Here is an 18,926-nt window from a genome sequence, read left to right as displayed (position 1 = left end):
AAGGAGACCTCTGCTCCCTTCGCCCCTTGGAGAAGAGGACCAAAGGATTTCCCGCCCATGCACGAGTTTTGCAAGGCCTATGCCTACTTTCTGGTTCAGTCCGACTGGTCTCCTGGCCAGAGCCTTCATCCTCTTATTGCAGTGACCGATCTCGATTGAAATACATTGGGCTCCAGACGCTGATTTGCACCCTGCACCCGACCACCCTTGTGCTACTGGTGGTGTACTGCTGGTGTTGCTTTGAACCTTGTCTACCACTCACCTTTACTCCTGGAGATTGGTCTTGTAAGTCGATGCACGGGACCTGTACACAGAACCTGTTCTTCCATCTATAGGATAACATTGCAGAACTCAGAAATTGGACTGTGTCCACTTTTTCCAAGTGAAAAGAATTCATACTTAAAAACAAACTTACTCAAACGATTTTTCTCCAACGTTTAAACATATATAAAGATACTTTCTAGTTTTATAAATTGGTGTGGATCTCCTTGAGGTGTGTGTGTTATTTATTAACCATTGTGTGTATTTGCGAACGTCTAGTATCCTCTGTGGTAAGCTTAAGGCTGCTCGACCAGACTACCCCCTAATAGAACACTTTGGGATTGCATAGCACACCCCTGTCGACTAACAAGGGAACCCCTGGACTCTTTACATGGTATATCAGGTTATAGATATATCACATGAAGAGCCAGCTTCCTACAGTTTGCTTGCCACCACTGGTAAGGAAGGAAACAGAACTTATTTAACATTAGTTCTAGATGTACATGCTCTTCTGAGCAAAGTAGCTACTAAGCAGGAGGATTTGGATTTTCCCCAATGGTCTCCATCAGGCTCTAGTTAGATCAATGTATTAAAGAGAGAGCTACCCCTTAAACTAGTCAAGGGAAATGAGGTTGTCCAACCTAGAGTGCCAAAAAATTCCCTTGAACTACAGTACATGTAGGCTTATAAACACATTCCTCTAAATATATAATACACACAAAATCTTGGGAAATTAAAAATCATTTATTGTGAATACATTGAATATAAAAACAAAGATTTTGGGCTAACTAATCTAGTGCCCTAATCTAAAATACATAAAAACAATACGGAATAATCAATTATGACCTGCACAATTGAGACCAGAGACAAAAACAGTAAAACATAAAAATTGTTAAATACAAGTTGTACATTCGGACTCAATTATGTTTCCATCCATGTTATGCTACTACAGAATATATACATCAACAGCGATGTTAGAGTCTTGAATTGTACCCAAAGCGGCGTCTACGTGTTTCGGTGGATTATAATGGTGATTACCACCTTTTTCAAGACTTTCTGATTTTCTGTCACACCCAAGGAGTCTTTCAGATCTTCCTATAATGAATACATATATACACATAATTAGAGTGGTCGGTGAGAGCTATATATTTACTCACTGTGCTGCCCATGTAATACCAACTAGTGCTAACAAGGTGTTTCTTAACAGTCAAAAATGTTCTTATTGGATAGGTCAAGTTAAAGCTTCGTTGTTGTACTGCTTAAGTTTTGATTAGAGAAGTTTTTCTTTTATTACATACAAAGCGAACAGTGGTTTATTCTATCATGTTTTTCTCCATACATCCAAATGTCTGTATGTACGAGTTGTTTTGTATGTAATAAAAGAAAAACTTCTCTAATCAAAACTTAAGCAGTACAACAACGAAGCTTTAACTTGACCTATCCAATAAGAACATTTTTGACTGTTAAGAAACACCTTGTTAGCACTAGTTGGTATTACATGGGCTGCACAGTGAGTAAATATATAGCTCTCACCGACCACTCTAATTATGTGTATATATATTCATTATAGGAAGATCTGAAAGACTCCTTGGGTGTGACAGAAAATCAGAAAGTCTTGAAAAAAGTGGTAATCACCATTATAATCCACCGAAACGCGTCGACGCCGCTTTGGGCACAATTCAAGATTAACATCGATGTTGATGTACAGATTCTGTAGTAGCATAACATGGATGGAAACATAATTGAGTCCGAATGTACAACTTGTATTTACATTTTTTTATGTTTTACTTTTTCTGTCTCTAGTCTCAATTGTGCAGGTCATAATTGATTATTCCGTATTGTTTTTATGTATTTTAGATTAGGGCGCTAGATTAGTTAGCCCAATATCTTTGTTTTTATATTCAATGTATTCACAATAAATGATTTTTAATTTCCCAAGATTTTGTGTGTATTATATATTTAGAAGAATGTGTTTATAAACCTACATGTACTGTGGTTCAAGGGAATTTTTCGGCACTCTACTCGTTAGATCAAGACAAAGGAATTTTGGGGGCAATATTTTTTCATTGCGGGCGTCTTGACTTTCAGCAAAAGAGAATGAGGATGTCATTAAGCTAAAGAAAGACTGTTCATTATTCCCAAACTCCAAGAGAAATCTTGAGATTCCAGGTCCTCCTGGGTGGCAGAAGGTGCCTTTGAAACGGTGTTTCCCCACTGAGTGCCAGTGTGCCAGATTTCAAAGAACTGGAACCGCATGAGCGACAGTCAACCAAACTGAATGTCAGTTGTTACATCAGAGACCATTACATTACGAATCATTACATTGTGGCTTTCAAATCAGGAGAGCCTCAACATGACGTCATTACATCAGGAGTACCTTTACATCGCATGCCTTTGCATCTCTAATTCTTTACTTTAAAGGTAAATAGGTATGCATTACTTTTAACCACTTATAATTAAATGTATCTTAATGTTATACATACATATGTATATACATACATATACATATTTATATATATATATATATATATATATATATATATATATATACATACACACACATACATACACATGTATATACATACATACATACTTACACACACACCAAATCCAACACTAACTGTAAGAAATTGGATTATTTGGGGTGGGACATTCAGTCAAACGTAGCAACAAAGCATTCACGAGCCGGCCAGTATCTATGCTTAATAGACTAGCACATAGACTTTCCAAATATCTAGATTGATACATACCAGTTGCAGCAGTGTCATTTGTGTCCAGTACAGGAATAGGCTTATTTTTTACAGTTTTGGGAAAAACACCAGGTTTCCTTGGTGCATCCTCGGGTGGATTGTTCAAAGTCTGACAAAAAAAAACAAAAAACCACCATTTAAATTACAAAAAATAAGATAGAAAATAATACTCACAAGTGTATGTATAATTATGCAATATTAAACAGGTTAGCAGAGGCGTAGAAATTGTTTTCTCTACATCATCAGTTATAAACAAATAAAAGCTAGCGACAATCTAAGTTAATTTTTCAGCATTTCCAAGTCGCTAACAGCCAAAATAGTATCATATAGGACTAGTTTTCTACCTTTACCAACGTATAGCCAAAGATACAAAAAAACAGTTTCTGTAATGCTCTCAGTTCGGCTCCTTTAAGAGAGCACACCAACTTCATCTAACTTAACTATCATTACAAAGGAAGAAAGCACCAAAAAGCAGTAACCACTTTTGAAGACAACCTCTTCATAAGGGACAACATGTTCAGAACTCAGATCAAGGCCAATGACCACTTAACAACCACTCTTTGACCATCTAAAGAAAACCGAACTCTCCACCTTCAGGAAGGTAGGCCCGGAAGCTCCACAGTGCAAGGTCCTCAGACTTACCCTTAATATTGCAACTTCAGACACAAAACTCCACTACTTATCCTAGGACTCTAGACCATGGGTACTCGTAAACATGTCCCTGAGGGCCGTGAAGTACTGTTAGGGGTCGCACCGATGTCAGCAATGCGAGTGTCAGGGTGATAAAAGGTGGGCGTGGGGGGACGCGAAGCAGATGCATGGTATGGACAACAAACTGAGCCTTCAAGTGACTTCTGTCTGTCACCAGCACTCTATTCTCATGCACCATGAATTAAAGGCAAAGCAGTAACTTCAAATGTAAATCCTGAGAGGGAAAGAGTTAGCCATCTGGTGGCTGAATTACAAAATGTGGAACCAGAAAACTGGTATCAGCCCTGCCTTCCCCACTTGAAAAAATTGTGTAATCCTAGGTAATTGGTTAATTTCGCTTTGTCTCCCATTACTTCATTACCACATATGAAAGTCCCTTAAAAGACATGAATTCAGGATGTGTGCTGTACAAAACCTTTTCTTGTGTTTTATCTAATAAACTAAAATGTTGGTCCAATCAAACAACAACCAAGGATACACACAAGGTGCACCTGACAAATGACTTGCCTCTTCGTTCACTAATGGCATTGCTTTCAGAATGGGGGCAGTATGAATATTTCCAAAATCATGTTTGAAAACGATCACTGCTAATAAACGCCTCTCAATGCAGTGATATAATCTGATCTACTAAAGTAAAACACTCATTCAGGTTAATAAAATTAACTTTTTTTAAGTTTGCAGAGAGTTTATCATGTTTTACAAATTTAGTGCAAGATGTCTATAAACCTAAAGGTGTTCCTAAAGCTACGTTGTCTAGGACACCTTCTTTACCATTCCTTTAGTTAATGTGTAAATAAAGTATGTCAATTTGTTTCACAGCTTTCTGAATGGTCTTGCTCTGTCAAGCAAACAGCAGCCCAGTGCTGCCATTCTCCAGGGGACCACAATTAAAGGTCAGGAGGGCCGCTGGACGCATGCGCCCCCAGACCATACTTTGAGTATTTCTGCTCTATACCAACTAGAGAAAGTCAGTAGACCAGTGTTCTACTTCACCAATTAGACCATTAGAGCTTATCCAAGCATATGAAAAAGTCAAATCCACTAAAACAACAATCATTGCTATTTTTTCCAAAACTGCATGATCGTTCAGCAGTCAGTCGGTTGACAGTGAAGGCCATGAAACCAACCAGTAGATAGTTATATTTTTCTTAAGAAACACAGCCAAGAAGCTCCGTGCTCTACCGCTATCTGGAATACGAGTCTCAATAGATTAGTACACATTTTTGTGTAAGGAAGCTTACTAAGCTGGGCGTCATAGCGAACCAACTGTACAACTTTAATTTCAAGATGGCAAGGGAACTAGTGTCCTCAATGGATGAAACAGTGGAGATGTAGCCTAGTGATTAGAGCTGCCGAATTTTGAACTAGGGGACCCTTGTTTGAATCTCAGCCTCGACACTTGGCTCAACATCAAGTGTTTCCTGGCAAATCACTTTCTCCCTTTTTCTACAAATGCAAAATGTATTTGCGCAATCCCCACTGTTAGACCTGGCATCCATGGCATGGTTTACCCATTAACGTTTTGGCTTCAACTCTCCTGTTTTTGACTTCGTTTTTGTTAGATTTATAATTCTACTCTCTTTACCACTGCTAACCAGTGTTCAAGTGCTTGTGCTGTCCCCTTGAAACATGGTATAATTGGCTTATTCCCAATTGGCATAATGAATTTATTTGTAGGTCCCTATTAAGGTGGTGCTACCTGTGCCCAGGACCTGTAAATTAAATGTTACTAGTGGGGCTGCCCCGATTGTGCCACTTTGGAAAATGGCTCTTCTCTGAAAGGTCACCCCAAACTTTTTGCCTTACTCTTACTCCTTTTGCTGAATTTTTTTGCTGGCCTTAGGACTCTGAGCCCTTTACCACTGCTAACCAGAGCTAAAGTGCACATGCTTCTCCCTGAACATGATGACACTGGTGTACACTTAATTGGCTTATTTGATTTACTGGTTAAAGTCCCTTGTAAAGTAGTGTACCATATACCCAGGGCCTGTATTTCAAATGTTACTAGTGGGGCTGTAGCACTAGTGTGCCACACACATAAAGAGCCTTTCAAGCCGGTCTCGGTCTGATATTGCATGGCTTGTATGTGCAGTTTACTGCCACATCGGCTTGGCATTTAAAACTACTTGCCAAGCCTTAAGCTCCCCTATCATTGCATAGAAGTCACCCGGCCCCCAAGGTATGCCCTAAGTAACCTTAAGGGCATGGTGCCATGTAAGTAAAAGGTAGAGCATTTACCTGTATGTTTTGCATGGCCTGGTAGGGACAAACAGCCTATCTTGTTCTTCACTACTGTGAGGCCTGCTACTCTCACAGGTTAACATCGGGAATTCCTTAAATGCACCTTCAAGCTGCAATTCCTGATTACAGGAGAAGCTGCTTTATGTATCATATTTTTGGATTGGTAATGAAAAACCCTCTTTACTGGTAAAGTTGGATTTGGCATTACTTGTTTGGAAGCGCCAATTTAACAAAGTGGGCATTTCTCTGCTCTTAGCTATTTGTGTGCCTTCTGCCTGTCTCCAATAAACGTCTGGGTTTGGGTGACAGCTACACGTTGTGCATTCCCTCTAGACAGACACAGGTCACTCAGATGCATCTGCATTCATTTGAATACGGATAGGCCGAGGGAAGGGACTTACAAACTTTAATAGGTAGTGTCCTGCCCTCACACAATGATGAACGCTGTTACCCAGAAACTGGTCCCAGGATGCTTGTTTTCGATTCAGGGAAGACCTGGCTTGGCAGTTCGGGCTGGACTGTTCCCATAAGGCACAGGGTCAAGACTAATTTGCATATAGCTGAGTCAGAACTGAGGTGGCGAAGTGAGCTAAAGAACGATGATGGATTTCACCCAGATCTGTGACGGGGGTGAGTGTCTGAAAAGTTTCAGTGCTCCGTCCATCATCTCCTTGCGTTTGCTTTGTTCACTCTAAGTTGGCAGGGTATGCCCAGACTTTGGTCACTTGCTCACTTTGCCACTGGATTCAAGCTAGCCTGGCTGATGAAGGGTGTTACCCAGAATCCGGTCCCAGGATGCTTGTTTCCGGTTCAGGGAAATCCTGGCTTGGCAGTTCGGGCTGGACTGTTCCCATGAGGCACAGAGTCAAGACTGATTTGCATATAGCTGGGTCTGAACTGAGGCGGCGAAGTGAGCTAAAGAACGATGATGGATTCCACCCAGCTCTGTGACTGGGGGTGAGTGTCTGAAAAGTTTCAGCGCTCCGTCCATTATCTCTTTGTGTTTGCTTTGTTCGCCCTGAGTTAGCAGGGTATTCCCAGATGTGGGTCCCTTGCTCACTTTGCCACTGGATTCTGAATTGGGAGTGGTGGGAGGAGTAGCACCGGTGCCTGAATAGGGCTGTGCCTGCCTTCCACAATGCTGGTTCCCCCCCTCACCCCCCCCCCCCCTTGTGGTGTGTCTGGGACCCTGCCCCACACTAACAAAGGATGATGAGGTGCACTTGCAGAGTGCACCCCAGAACTGGTTTGAAAGGGGCTCAGAGCCCCCTGCACAAAGGGATCAAATACATTTTGAGGTACAAGTATCAGATCTAAAACCCCTGAAATGTAGACTATTGCTGGAATCAAGAGGAACCTTTGCTGAGGAGAAGAGCTCAAGAATCGGAGGAGAACTACTGCCCTTGCTGTGTGTCTGGGGTTGGCCTGCAGTTGCAGTTTTTGCCAAAGACTGTGTCCCCCTGCTTGAGGAAGTACTTTGCTGTGTGCTGTGTCCCTGGCTTAAAGAATGTCTCCAAGGGCCTGAAGAGCTGGCCTCCTGTTTTGAAGTCCCAGGAACAAAAGGAATTCACCCCCAGATCCCCTAAATTTCCTTGCTGGGAGTTCCGACCTGCCAGTAGGTGCCTGTAACTGTGTTGGGCCTCTGGAGGTTGCTTCTGCTGTTGGGACCTGGAAGAAACTAAAGAGAAGGTAGAAATCCTGTTTCCGACGCCGTCGCTGACGCCGCGACCTGCATCGAGGCCCAGGAGCCGCTCGTGAAGTGAACGACACAGCGCTCGGCCTGCTCCACAGCTCTGACGCTGCACGATGCCAGCAGTGATCGGCCGTGCCCGACGCCAGCACTCGCATCGACTCCGTCTTCGCCAGCATCTTGGTTTTGTGTTGCAGATAACCGACGAGAGTGACTCGAGAAACTTGCCGAGACGACATTGGCCTTCTTCTACGCTGTGCATCGTGACCGACATCGTTTACAAGGTACTGTTTGTTTGGGGGGTCTGTGTGATCCTCGCGGGCGGCGCCGTACTTTGGTTTTGTACTGTCCTGATAGCCCCAGTTCGTGCTATTTGATTTCTACAAGCTTATTTTTGCAAAATTCTTTTTAAAGACATTTTACTGAGTATCTGTTCGTTGGACTTTTGTCGTTTTGGTCTTGTCAAGTTTAGATAAAGATACTTTATTTTTCTAAACTGATGTGGTGTCCATTTCTGGTCTTTCCCTGTATTACTGTGAGTGTTGGTACAAATACTTAAGTGGAAGAAGACAGAGCTAGTGTTCAACTGATTAACACATTGAAAGCATTTTGAGCAGTGCACTATTAGTCATACATCAAATGGAAAACAAATAGACTGTGAAAAAAGCAGAGGGGGACCTCTGCTTCTCAGAAGGCTGGGCACCCTGACCTCCTAAGGATGTGGATCTGAAACAACTCATCAGGGAGATTCTTGAGGCTGAGGTGCAGCCCGCTGGGTTAAGGAAGTATAATCTCCAGTTAGTGGGGTATATGGCCGATCTGTTCCAACCCGAGGAAGAGGACACTACTGAGAAAGCAAAATTTGCAGCACATCAATAAAAGAATTATTATAAAGGGACTGGAAGTTTCATTCCTGTTTCCTGTATGACTGAAAATGCAATGCGGTGAAAAAGACTTATGTTTCTACACAATCAGAAGAGTACAACAATTTATGGAAAATCATACATAAATTTAGGATGTATCTAAGATATGTACGGATATGTACTCCTGCCTATTTTATCTTGCAATATAGTCTGTTTTGTTCTCCTTCTGGATTCAATTGAACTGTATTTGAGATTGTTTTGATGTTGAGTCTGCTGTTGGCTACAAGTTATTTTCATTTGAACTAACTCTACCCCTCTGTTGTACCCCTATTTGCTTTGGTTTTAAAAGGACAATCTGAATGGGATGACGTCAAAAGAGACAGCACCTATGTTTTCATTAATAAGGAGAGCTGTGTACAACTCCTGTTTCCTTCTTGGATGTTAATTTCAATATAAGTTATTGAAGCATAAAAATAACCTTTCAAAGGTTTTGTTGAAGCATCATTATGAAACTCATAATGCTAATTCTTTTCACATGGCTGACCCCAGGGAGAACTTAGGAAACATACATTTATTTTCACTTCAAACGTTTTCCAATAATTCCAAAGCCCCATTGTTAAATTTGCAATATTCTGCTAAAAGTACCAAATTGCCACTGTTGAGGCAAAAAGAAGAAACTTTCATAACTAGTAGTAAATACTGATTTACCTTTCTGATTCATTCCATGTTTGCACCATCACAAAACATTATGCCACGGTATTATACAACAAACATTTCAAACTAAATTGTCTTATGGCATCTAGATAATAAATGGCAATACTACTATACTAAACTGACTCTGAAATATAACAATCCTGAAGTCAAGATGGCACTCCAAGTTACACAATCTCTGCATTGCAAACTCAACTACTGAAATATCACACCTTCAAAAATAACATTATGTCAGCTGACTGGATTTATACAGCTTCCTGCTAACTTGCTGCACCATCAATATGTCTAGACCTAAAAACCTGCATGACTCCCATTTACATCAGCTAAAAGACTTAAGAAATTAGGAAATTCGAAATCTTTACTCCCTCCACTCTGAGTGTCACTTTAGCAAAAGATCTTACTGGTCACCCATCCGTCTCCTTGCACCTGTGAGATGTTTGTCCTCATTCGAAGAGTACTGATTGAGATTACATCTACCAGTATGGCTGATGTGCTGAAGGTTTTCGATATGGGCCTCATGTCTTTTCAACTTAGAACTACACAAATTCACTTTTTCAAACCAAAAGTGATTCCTGCTTTCCTCTGAGATTCTATATAAAGTTACAGTCTACATTGAGGAGAATAATCAGCAAGACAAGACAAGGATTGCATGCAAACACAACCCGTGAACACTTGAGAACTGAAGTTGGAAACACATAGTTTCAAGTTTTCAGATAAAAATGCAATTTCTTTTAGAAGTGTATACCAGGTATGTTTGTTTAACCTACCTCTATTGCTTTCCCCGCTTGCTCTTTTGTTTCAAATTCAACAAATGCAAACCCTTTTGGATCTCCAGTACTTTTATATCTAGGTATACTGATATATACAACATTTCCACATTTTCCAAACACACGTTCAATCCAGCTATGGTTGACTGTTTTAGGAAGCAGCTCCTGGAGAAGAGAAAGTAAGTGCATAATTTGATTAATGAGATGCAACATCAGGCAAAATTAGCAATGGCATCTTCACTCTATCAGTGATCTACAGTAAAAAATAAAAATAATCTAAAATCTGATCCGTAAAATTATGACATGTAACCTACAGCTATGCAAAAATATTAAAATTACTGAATGTGTTACCCTTTTGCATGTACTCTCCTACTGTGTGACAAACGTGCAAATATGGCTACTGTTCTTATTATAAATGTATAATAAATAAAGTAAAAATATATATATATATATATTTTAAACTTTATTTATCTTTTTATATATATATATATATATATTGAAATTACTAGCTGTTTTCCATTACTTCAGTGAAACATGACATATTAGCTACCAAGCAACATTACACACATTTAAATTACTCAAGAGGCTAATGTTCTTGCTTTATCCAAAATGGATGCATTATTAATGACAACATGAACAGAGTAACTAGTAAAAGTAGGAGAGGGTCAATAGTGTAAGAGAAAAGAAAGAGAGAGAGAGAAAATTAAAGAGAAGAAGAAAAAAAGAGGGACTACAGCCAGGAACGAGGTTGTGGGTGCATCATTATTAAGGCATTGTATCAAGAAAGTTAGGCAACCGTTTTTGGCGGAGACTGGATCGATGGCCCCAGATGGCATAGTAGATGATTATATCTTAAGGGGAGGACTTGCTAATTCTCACTTAGAACACCCATATACTGGAGGTAAATTTCCATTATTTTTTATCCCTCATATACAACACACTTTCTCTTTACCTTTATGTGTTACATGTATAGTATTTGGAGAGAATCTTTGCACATTTTGCTTAAGAAAACCAGCCCACGTACGTCCCTTGTTGGTTCTGAATTAAAACAGTGCTGTGGATCGGGCCCATATATCATGATATGAAGGAATTAGGAGAGGAGAGAAGACATGTAAGGAGAATCAGTGTTACTTGTTTCTAAAGCAGCCAAAACAGAGAGTTAGATTAGATGTACACTTCCAAAGTGCAAGAACCATGCTAGCAGTCCCAATTTTGAGCAGAAATATTACAAGAAACAAATGCTAAAAAACAGCATTTGTTAAACCAAGAAAGTGAAAAGCATAGGATCAATACATAAGCAAATATAAAGCCTTACCACATATACTGTACGCTCATCCACATCTTGCGGCTGCTCTCCAAGGGGCAACCTTCTTCTGATTTTTGTTCCTTCCAAGTTCAACTGAAATGAGAACAACATATCACTCACCTTGAACAATCACCACCCCTGCAACAAGTACTCTTCACTCAAACTCTTGCTTGCAGTGTAAACATCACAAATAAAGTAATACTAAAGTCTTACCTCTACAATGGATGAGTTTTTTAGGGCTCTGGCTATTAATTTAGCATCCGTGGTTAGCTTTTTCATTTTGTTGAAGGATAGAAGTAGGGAAATGTCAACATCTGCAATGAGAATGAAAAGCAGAGCAAGAAATTTGACAATGATTAGGGCAAGATTCTCCCATTATCTGGAAATAATTATTGATAACTTTTATCCACACTGAAAACTGGTATAACAGTTAACAATGTGGACGCAAAATATGCTATATTTGAAAACATGTCAGACCAGACGTACAAAGAGTTCCTCCCATGTATAAAGCTATTCTCTAGTCCTCCATCTGCATCCCAACCCGAGTCCCAAAGATTAAAAGGCAACAGAAATGACAGAGTAGCAGCAAAGACAAGATTGGCTCCAAGTTCAACAGTTGTTGGCAGTTCACTCTGAAAACATATCTGCAGGGAGCACAGTCCCTTAATAAGATAAAAAGATGGCAATAGACATTGAACTCTTAGATGTTTTGTTTAACATATAAGAGTATATTTAACAGCATGTCTCATATGCGATTTATGCAAAGTGTTCTTCACTCTGCTAGCACAGCAGCTCCAAATCCAAAAAGAAGACTATCATAGGTTTATGTTAAAAAAAAAATTAGTAAACAAAATGTTCAGGTGGATATACTATGCTTTGTTTGCCAACTACTAGAATTATGTATTTGAAATATAACTTGTATTCAAAATGTCTCCTAATCTCGGGCAGGACATGATAGACTCTCTCCAGATTCAGATTCGACAGGCTGAGATAAATCACTAAGAGGCCTGATGTACAGAGTTAAAGTTCAAAACAGTTGTTGCAAATTGCGCATCATCTACTTGGAACCTGTCTCTGATTTTGCAATGTGTTAATAGGCTTCAATGCAAAATCCTGCCGAAGGTGGCGGCAGCAAACCTGCTAAAAGTAATTGCAATGTAAAGCAGACGACGATCTCAGCTTTTACTGGTTTTACAATGGTTTGTAAACTTTCTTACGAACAGAGCTTTCTCAGTTCGACTCCTTCCCTATTCTTCCCAATAAATCAGTCTGAACTTAAGAGTGCCTGAGGGCATCCAGCTCCAATGGCTAAACTTATGCGTGGCTTCGGCTTTGAGGTGCTGTCTTATGCTAATGATTCATTATCCCTCTGGTTGAGGATGATTGACTTATCAGATCTAATTTTAGACAGTGCCTGATGGTTGTTGCCTTCTGGATGTTGCAAAACCATTTAAAGCTCAACTCTGATAAAACTCCATCGCCAGTTCAGATTGTTTGTAATTTAAGAGTAAAGTTTGATTCATCTATCTTTCAGTCCACAAATCCAAAATGTGACATATATGTATTGGACTACTCAAAATGCTAAGTAAGATCCTTCCCTACTTACTTTTTACAGTCACACACGCTGGTTGATTCTAGAGTTGACTATTGAACGTGCTAGGTCTGGGGGTTGCTAAAAATATATGTAAGCAGACTGCAAATTATAGAGAAGGTAGCTGCTAGGCTTCTACTGAATATTCCCACACACTGCTCTATGGATAACAGTTTAAAAGATCTGCACTGGCTGGCTAAAGAATAGAGGATTCAATCTAATATTTGGTTGCCTATTCACAGAGCAGTCTTTAATCATGGTCTTATGAGTCTACAGATTATATTTTTCTTCTACACTCCTACGAGAAGTCTGGGACCTGCCTCCTCTTTTGTCCTACAAGCTCCCATGTTTCGTCTTAAGAGACACGGCAGCTGTGGAACAACTTGCCCCTGTCTCTCTGTGCTTCATCTAATTGAGCTCTGTTTCTGAAACCGCTTTAAAACTGGCTCAATTGGATGGATTAGTCTTGCCACCCTCCAGTAAGATATTTCTTCCTGTTGTATCCTAGGTTTTGGCTTGCTGTAGGGCTGGTGTCTGAAGGCTAGGACTTAGTAGTGTCTTGAAGTTCTTTTCTGAGCGAGTATTACGCTCTGCAAATGCATCTTTTAATGTAATTCTCGAAAGGGATTTATTTCTTTTTTCTAAAAGCAGCCCACCTGGGAACATGTCCTGGCCAGAGAGCAGGCAGTGGTCTGCTTCACCACTGCTTGCCTCCCTAAGTGAAACCCCACACAATTCTCAAATGTGTGATTGTCCCACCGGAACTGCTTCCCTTTGTGAATGGGCTACACCCATCTCTGAGAATTCAGTAACTTATCAATGGTTTGCAACCCCAACTTTAGTTAAAAACCATTGAGACATCTTGTTTCACAATTAGGAAGGAAGACCCTTTGATGCGCATTGCGATCAAAAATTCAGAACGAGTCAGTAAAACCATTTTACAGTCTGGAAATGCTTTACTGAATTGTTGGCGTAAACTCTGTGGTTCTGAAAAAAATGCAAAATGGGTTTGTACATCAGGCCCTTAGTTCTCTTCTAGTGAAACTATGAAAGAGAGTCGAAATTAAGGCCCTCAGACGTGCCTGTTTGAAATCAAGCAGACACCCTTATAATATGTTCTATCTGTGCTAAACCCAGACCGCACCCAGAAATGGCTGGATTCATCATAACACACATTGTCTGGGGCTCTTCTTTCTAAGCCAAAGTGGGGCACAAATTGAACTTCTCTTATTTAGATTCTGACATGTGGTAAGAACGTCAGACCTCATCTTTCACCACAAAAATGGTTTGCAAGTGCCGAAGTCAGACACCGTCTACTTGACGACTAGCTTTAGGAAACACGCATTTGCAATGCAATGGGTCTCGCATTAGGAAAGTTTGAGCTATTGGTTTTGTAATTGGCAATTTATTTATTTATGTGTTTATTTTGAAAAGAGAGTAATTAATAGTTTTGTCATTTACAATGCCTATACTTTTAACTTTTGGAAATGTGACACCTATAGCATTTGTAAAGCAACATGTTTTGTTTTTATGTGACATATATATTGATGTTACTAATAACAATGTCTTTTAATTTTTGTAAATAATTCATACTTAAATAAAAGTTATTGTAATTTTTAATGGCAGTAGTTTTGTAAGTAACTTGTGTGAAGATTATGTTCAGTGTATTTTATGGTGACGAAAATCCAAGAACAGACGTGAAATATTAATATGTTTTTGTGAAATTTGTAATAAAGCTTGAAACATTGAGAGAACATATTTGAACCAGTTGTTGTTGAATAGTTGCCCAGCTTGATGCTGTAGTGGCGCTGAGTAATGTTGTGTTGGCGACGAGTGATGCTGTGGCGTTCAGTGATACTGTGGTAGCGCATAGTGATGTTGTGGTGCCCCTGAGTGATGCTGTGGTGATGTTGTGTTGGTGCGATAGATAGATAGCGTGAGGGCGATAGATAGATATAGGGAGTGCGATAGATAGAGGGAGGGCGATAGATAGATAAATAGAGTTAGGGCAATAGATAAAATGTGACACCTATAGCATTTGTAAAGCAACATGTTTTGTTTTTATGTGACTTCCATGTATTGATATTACTAATAACAATGTATTTTAATTTTTGTAAATAATTAACACTTAAATAAAAGTTATTGTAATTTTTAATGGCAGTAGTTTTAACTTTTGTAAGTAACTTTTGTGAAGATTATCTTCAGTGTATTTTATTGTGACGAAAATCCAAGATCAGACGTGAAATATTAATATGTTTTTGTGAAATTTGTAATAAAGCTTGAAACATTGAGAGAACATATTTGAACCAGTTGTTGGTGAATAGTTGCCCAGCTTGATGCTGTGGTGGCGCGGAGTAATGTTGTGTTGGCGACGAGTGATGATGTGGCTTTCAGTGATGCTGTGGTTGCGCATAGTGATGTTGTGGTGCCCCTGAGTGATGCTGGGGTGCTGTTGAGAGATGTTGCGTTGGTGAGATAGATAGATAGAGCGTGGGCGATAGATAGATATATGGAGTGCGATAGATAGATAGAGTGAGGGCGATTGATAGATAAATAAGAGTGAGGGTGATAGATAGAGTGAGTGCGATCGACAGATAGAGTGAGGGCGATAGATAGAGTGAGTGCGAGAGATACAGTGAGGGCGATAGATGGATAGATAGACAGATAGAGTGAGGGCGATAGATAGAGTAAGGGCGATAGATGGAAAGATAGAGTGAGGGCGATAGATAGACAGATAGAGTGAGGGCGATAGATAGAGTGAGGGCGATAGATGGATAGACAGAGTGAGGGCGATAGATAGACAGATAGAGTGAGGGCGATAGATAGAGTGAGGGTGACAGATATATAGAGTGAGGGCGACAGATAGATAGAGTGAGGGCGATAGATAGATAAGAGTGAGGGCGATAGATAGATAGAGTGAGGTGGCCTCGTGGTGAACGTGGTGGTGGCCGTGGTGGTAGACATGGTGGTGGCCGTGGTGGTAGACATGGTGGTGGTGGATGTGGTGGACATGGTGGTGGTGGACATGGTGGTGGTGGGACGTGGTGGTGGTGGACGTGGTGGTGGTGGACGTGGTGGTGGTGGACGTGGTGGTGGACAGGGTGGACGTGGTGGTGGGTGTGGTGGTGGTGGACGTGGTGGTGGACATGGTGGTGGTGGAGGTGGGTGTGGTGGTGGTGGTGGACGACGGGGTGGTGGTGGATGTAGTGGTGGTGGATGTAGTGGTGGTGGATGTGGTGGAGGTGATTGTGGACGTGGTGGACATGGTGGTGGTGGGTGTGGTGGTGGATGTGGTGGACACGGTGGTGGCGGACCCGGTGGTGGTGGATGTGGTGGACGTGGAGGATATGGTGGTGGTGGACGTGGTGGTGGTGGTGGTGGTGGACGTAGTGGTAGTGGACGTAGTGGTGGTGGACGTAGTGGTGGTGGACATGGTGGTGGTGGTGGACATGGTGGTGGTGGACATGGTGGTGGTGGACATGGTGGTGGACGTAGTGGTGGACGTGGTGGTGGTGGATGTGGTGGACATGGTGGTAGTGGGTGATGTGGTGGTGGTGGACATGGCAGGGGTGGACGTAGTGGTGGTGGAGGTGGTGATACTGGACGTGGAGGTGGTGGACGTGGTGGTGGAGGGTGTGGTGGTGGATGTAGGACATGGTGGTGGTGGACATGGTGGTGGTGGATGTGGTAGTGCCCAATGTTCAGAGGGGTCCGGCCCCTTCACGCAACAATAGTTGTGTTTACACAACAGAGCTGCTGGCTGCTCCGTCAGTTGTTGTCAAGGATTGTTTGGGTTTAGAAACCGGTTCTGCGGCACTTCAAACAAGGAAATAATTCTTCTGCAGTAGAAAACTACCATTACACAGTTTTTTCGATTTTCATTTTGCAAAACAGCAGTTTTGGAAAGTCTGTAATCTTTATGAAGAGTTTTAGAAAGCTCAAGAAACATGGAGAGGTGCAAAGTTTCGCAATTTACTCTTCAGCTCAGTGTACCTCCTGGGTGTGAAAGAAGCTTACATTACAGCTGCTTGTCCTGAATGTGTTTTGTGTGCTATGGTCAACTTTCTCTGCTTTTAGCATTGTACCACTTGGTCTGTGTGTGTGTGAGGAGATGCTGCACTGCTACTGCTGATTGTAAAGGACTCCCTAAACGTGTGTGTATATACAGAAGGCTGTCAGTAAAAATATCAATTACAAAACTATTGTGTACAACACTTCATATCTGCGTACGTTAGAAATATACATATCGTCAAAGTACATATATAGTAATTTTGTAGCATGTGATTTAGTACTGGACATTCTGAAACTTCAACGTGCACTCTCGCTCACGCACACACGTGCACACACACACACGTGCAGACACTCTCACCAGTATGTACCTTTCTGTGATTTTAAGCCGGAACCGTCAATGGTGCCCTGTCCTGTACTGGTGTTAGCTGGACATCCTTGGTGATGAACAGAGGGAAAGAGCTGCTGAAGGAAACAGGAACAGTGGCTTTGCCTGAACCACCAGTGTGACTGGCTGATGTGCATTAAATGATTTCCTTTGATTTTCAGAGTCTGCTGCTGCACAGTCGGTTTCACGGATAATTGGCTGAAGCTGAGCCAACTTCCGGCCAGGCTTGAAGTACTCATGTACAACCAGTAGAGAACCTAAAATCCAGTAATCAACACATTCCTTGAACGAAGGTGGCACTGGTGTACTTTTAGACTAGATTTAATGGTCAACAACCCCTCACCAATGTAGCTTGCAATGCAATGGGCGGAGCACGGGCACGAGCTGTGTGTGGAGAACAAAGGCCTGCATGAACACGCCTGGTTTACATTAGGCAGGATTTTGAGACAGCTTTGTTATGAGGAAGAGCCACTAACCGTGCAAGCCCCTAAGTGTGCAGGCCGGACAGCACAGCGCCGTCTGGTTTTATTGCTAACTCTTCACCTTTGCGCTGCTAATTCTCCTCCAGGGAAGCACAAACCTGGATACACGCAGTAACCTCTTTGACAGGCAGAGGAAGTGTCAGCGAAGAGGTATAAACAATTTTTTCTGCACTCTAAATAACCACAAGTTTCTGTGCTTTTATTAATCTTTCAGGGAGCGCAAGTGTGGGACTCTAGCGCCTGTTTTTTTACAGCTCGAGTCGTAAATTACTGGTATAAATCCAAAGTTTCCAGTGGCTCATGTACTTGAAACTCAAACGCGAATAGGATTCCACTATGACAACAGTAACTTAGTAAACCCCAGGATTATCTACTGTTACTGGAAGCCCACGTGCCGAAGCACAGAATTCTAATTTAGTAGTCGTTTGTAAAAGGACTGCTCTGTGGTGCGGGAGGGGGACGGGCAAAGTGCCGGCGCTGAGTGTGAGAGGGAGGAAGGACGGACGGACATGAAGGCCAGCGTGACAGCGACATGAACTGTGCAGGGCCTGCAGTGTTGTTCTTTGATGGGGATTGCTTTCTTCGTTCCTGGCTATGTCTGTACATCTTTCACTACAACATTATTAATATTTCGAGGCACGGTTATCAATTTATAGCATGCCAGCCCCCACTGAAGAAAATATGTCATAAGGTGTGTTCCATTTGTCTTCTAGGGAGAGAGGAAAAAGCCCTGTTCTTTTGCACAGTCTCATATATTACAAATCACCGCAGCCCGGATATCTTAATCAGCGCGTGAAAACACATCCTTATCAGCCTGAGCTGTAAAATATGTATCCGGGGCCCAGGATTCGCGCGGAAAGAAGGGGAGAATGGTGAGCTTTTGATGGAAGAGCTTTGTGCCGCAGCCCTGTTCATTTTGGGGGCTTTTCTCGCAGCGCTGTTTGTTCTAGTGAAGTGGATAATAAACAAACCAGTAGTAGGCCGTCAGGTTTGTGGGGCTTCTCATCCAACATATATCTGTAGCAGGTTATGTGCTTCATAAAGATTTCAACCTCATGCAGAGTTTAATGCGACCCTCCTTTTCAATTTAAACAGTGTCTCAAACATTGTTTAACAAAATCAAGAGTGGTTCTTAGCAATTAATTTCTACCGTCAAT

The 18,926-nt window shown here is 41.4% G+C and overlaps 1 protein-coding gene across 2 annotated transcripts in view; it reads right to left on the bottom strand.

The window, feature by feature from the left end:
• Nucleotides 1–18,926, bottom strand: part of LARP7 (La ribonucleoprotein 7, transcriptional regulator) — a 118,663-nt gene that overhangs the window by 83,334 nt on the left and 16,403 nt on the right. For both annotated transcript variants that reach the window (XM_078676731.1, XM_078676732.1), the window contains exons 3-6: nucleotides 11,514–11,614; nucleotides 11,310–11,393; nucleotides 9,995–10,159; nucleotides 3,012–3,120 (exon numbers count right to left, since the gene is read on the bottom strand). In XM_078676731.1, coding sequence (XP_078532857.1) covers nucleotides 3,012–3,120; nucleotides 9,995–10,159; nucleotides 11,310–11,393; nucleotides 11,514–11,614 — 459 coding nt within the window. The remainder of the gene's footprint in view (nucleotides 1–3,011; nucleotides 3,121–9,994; nucleotides 10,160–11,309; nucleotides 11,394–11,513; nucleotides 11,615–18,926) is intronic.

This window comes from Lissotriton helveticus, chromosome 2_1, assembly GCF_964261635.1.
Source record: "Lissotriton helveticus chromosome 2_1, aLisHel1.1, whole genome shotgun sequence".
NCBI classification, from domain to species: domain Eukaryota; kingdom Metazoa; phylum Chordata; class Amphibia; order Caudata; family Salamandridae; genus Lissotriton; species Lissotriton helveticus.
The sequence above is the reverse complement of the archived record's forward strand: the minus strand, read 5'-3'. Positions and strand labels throughout refer to the sequence as shown.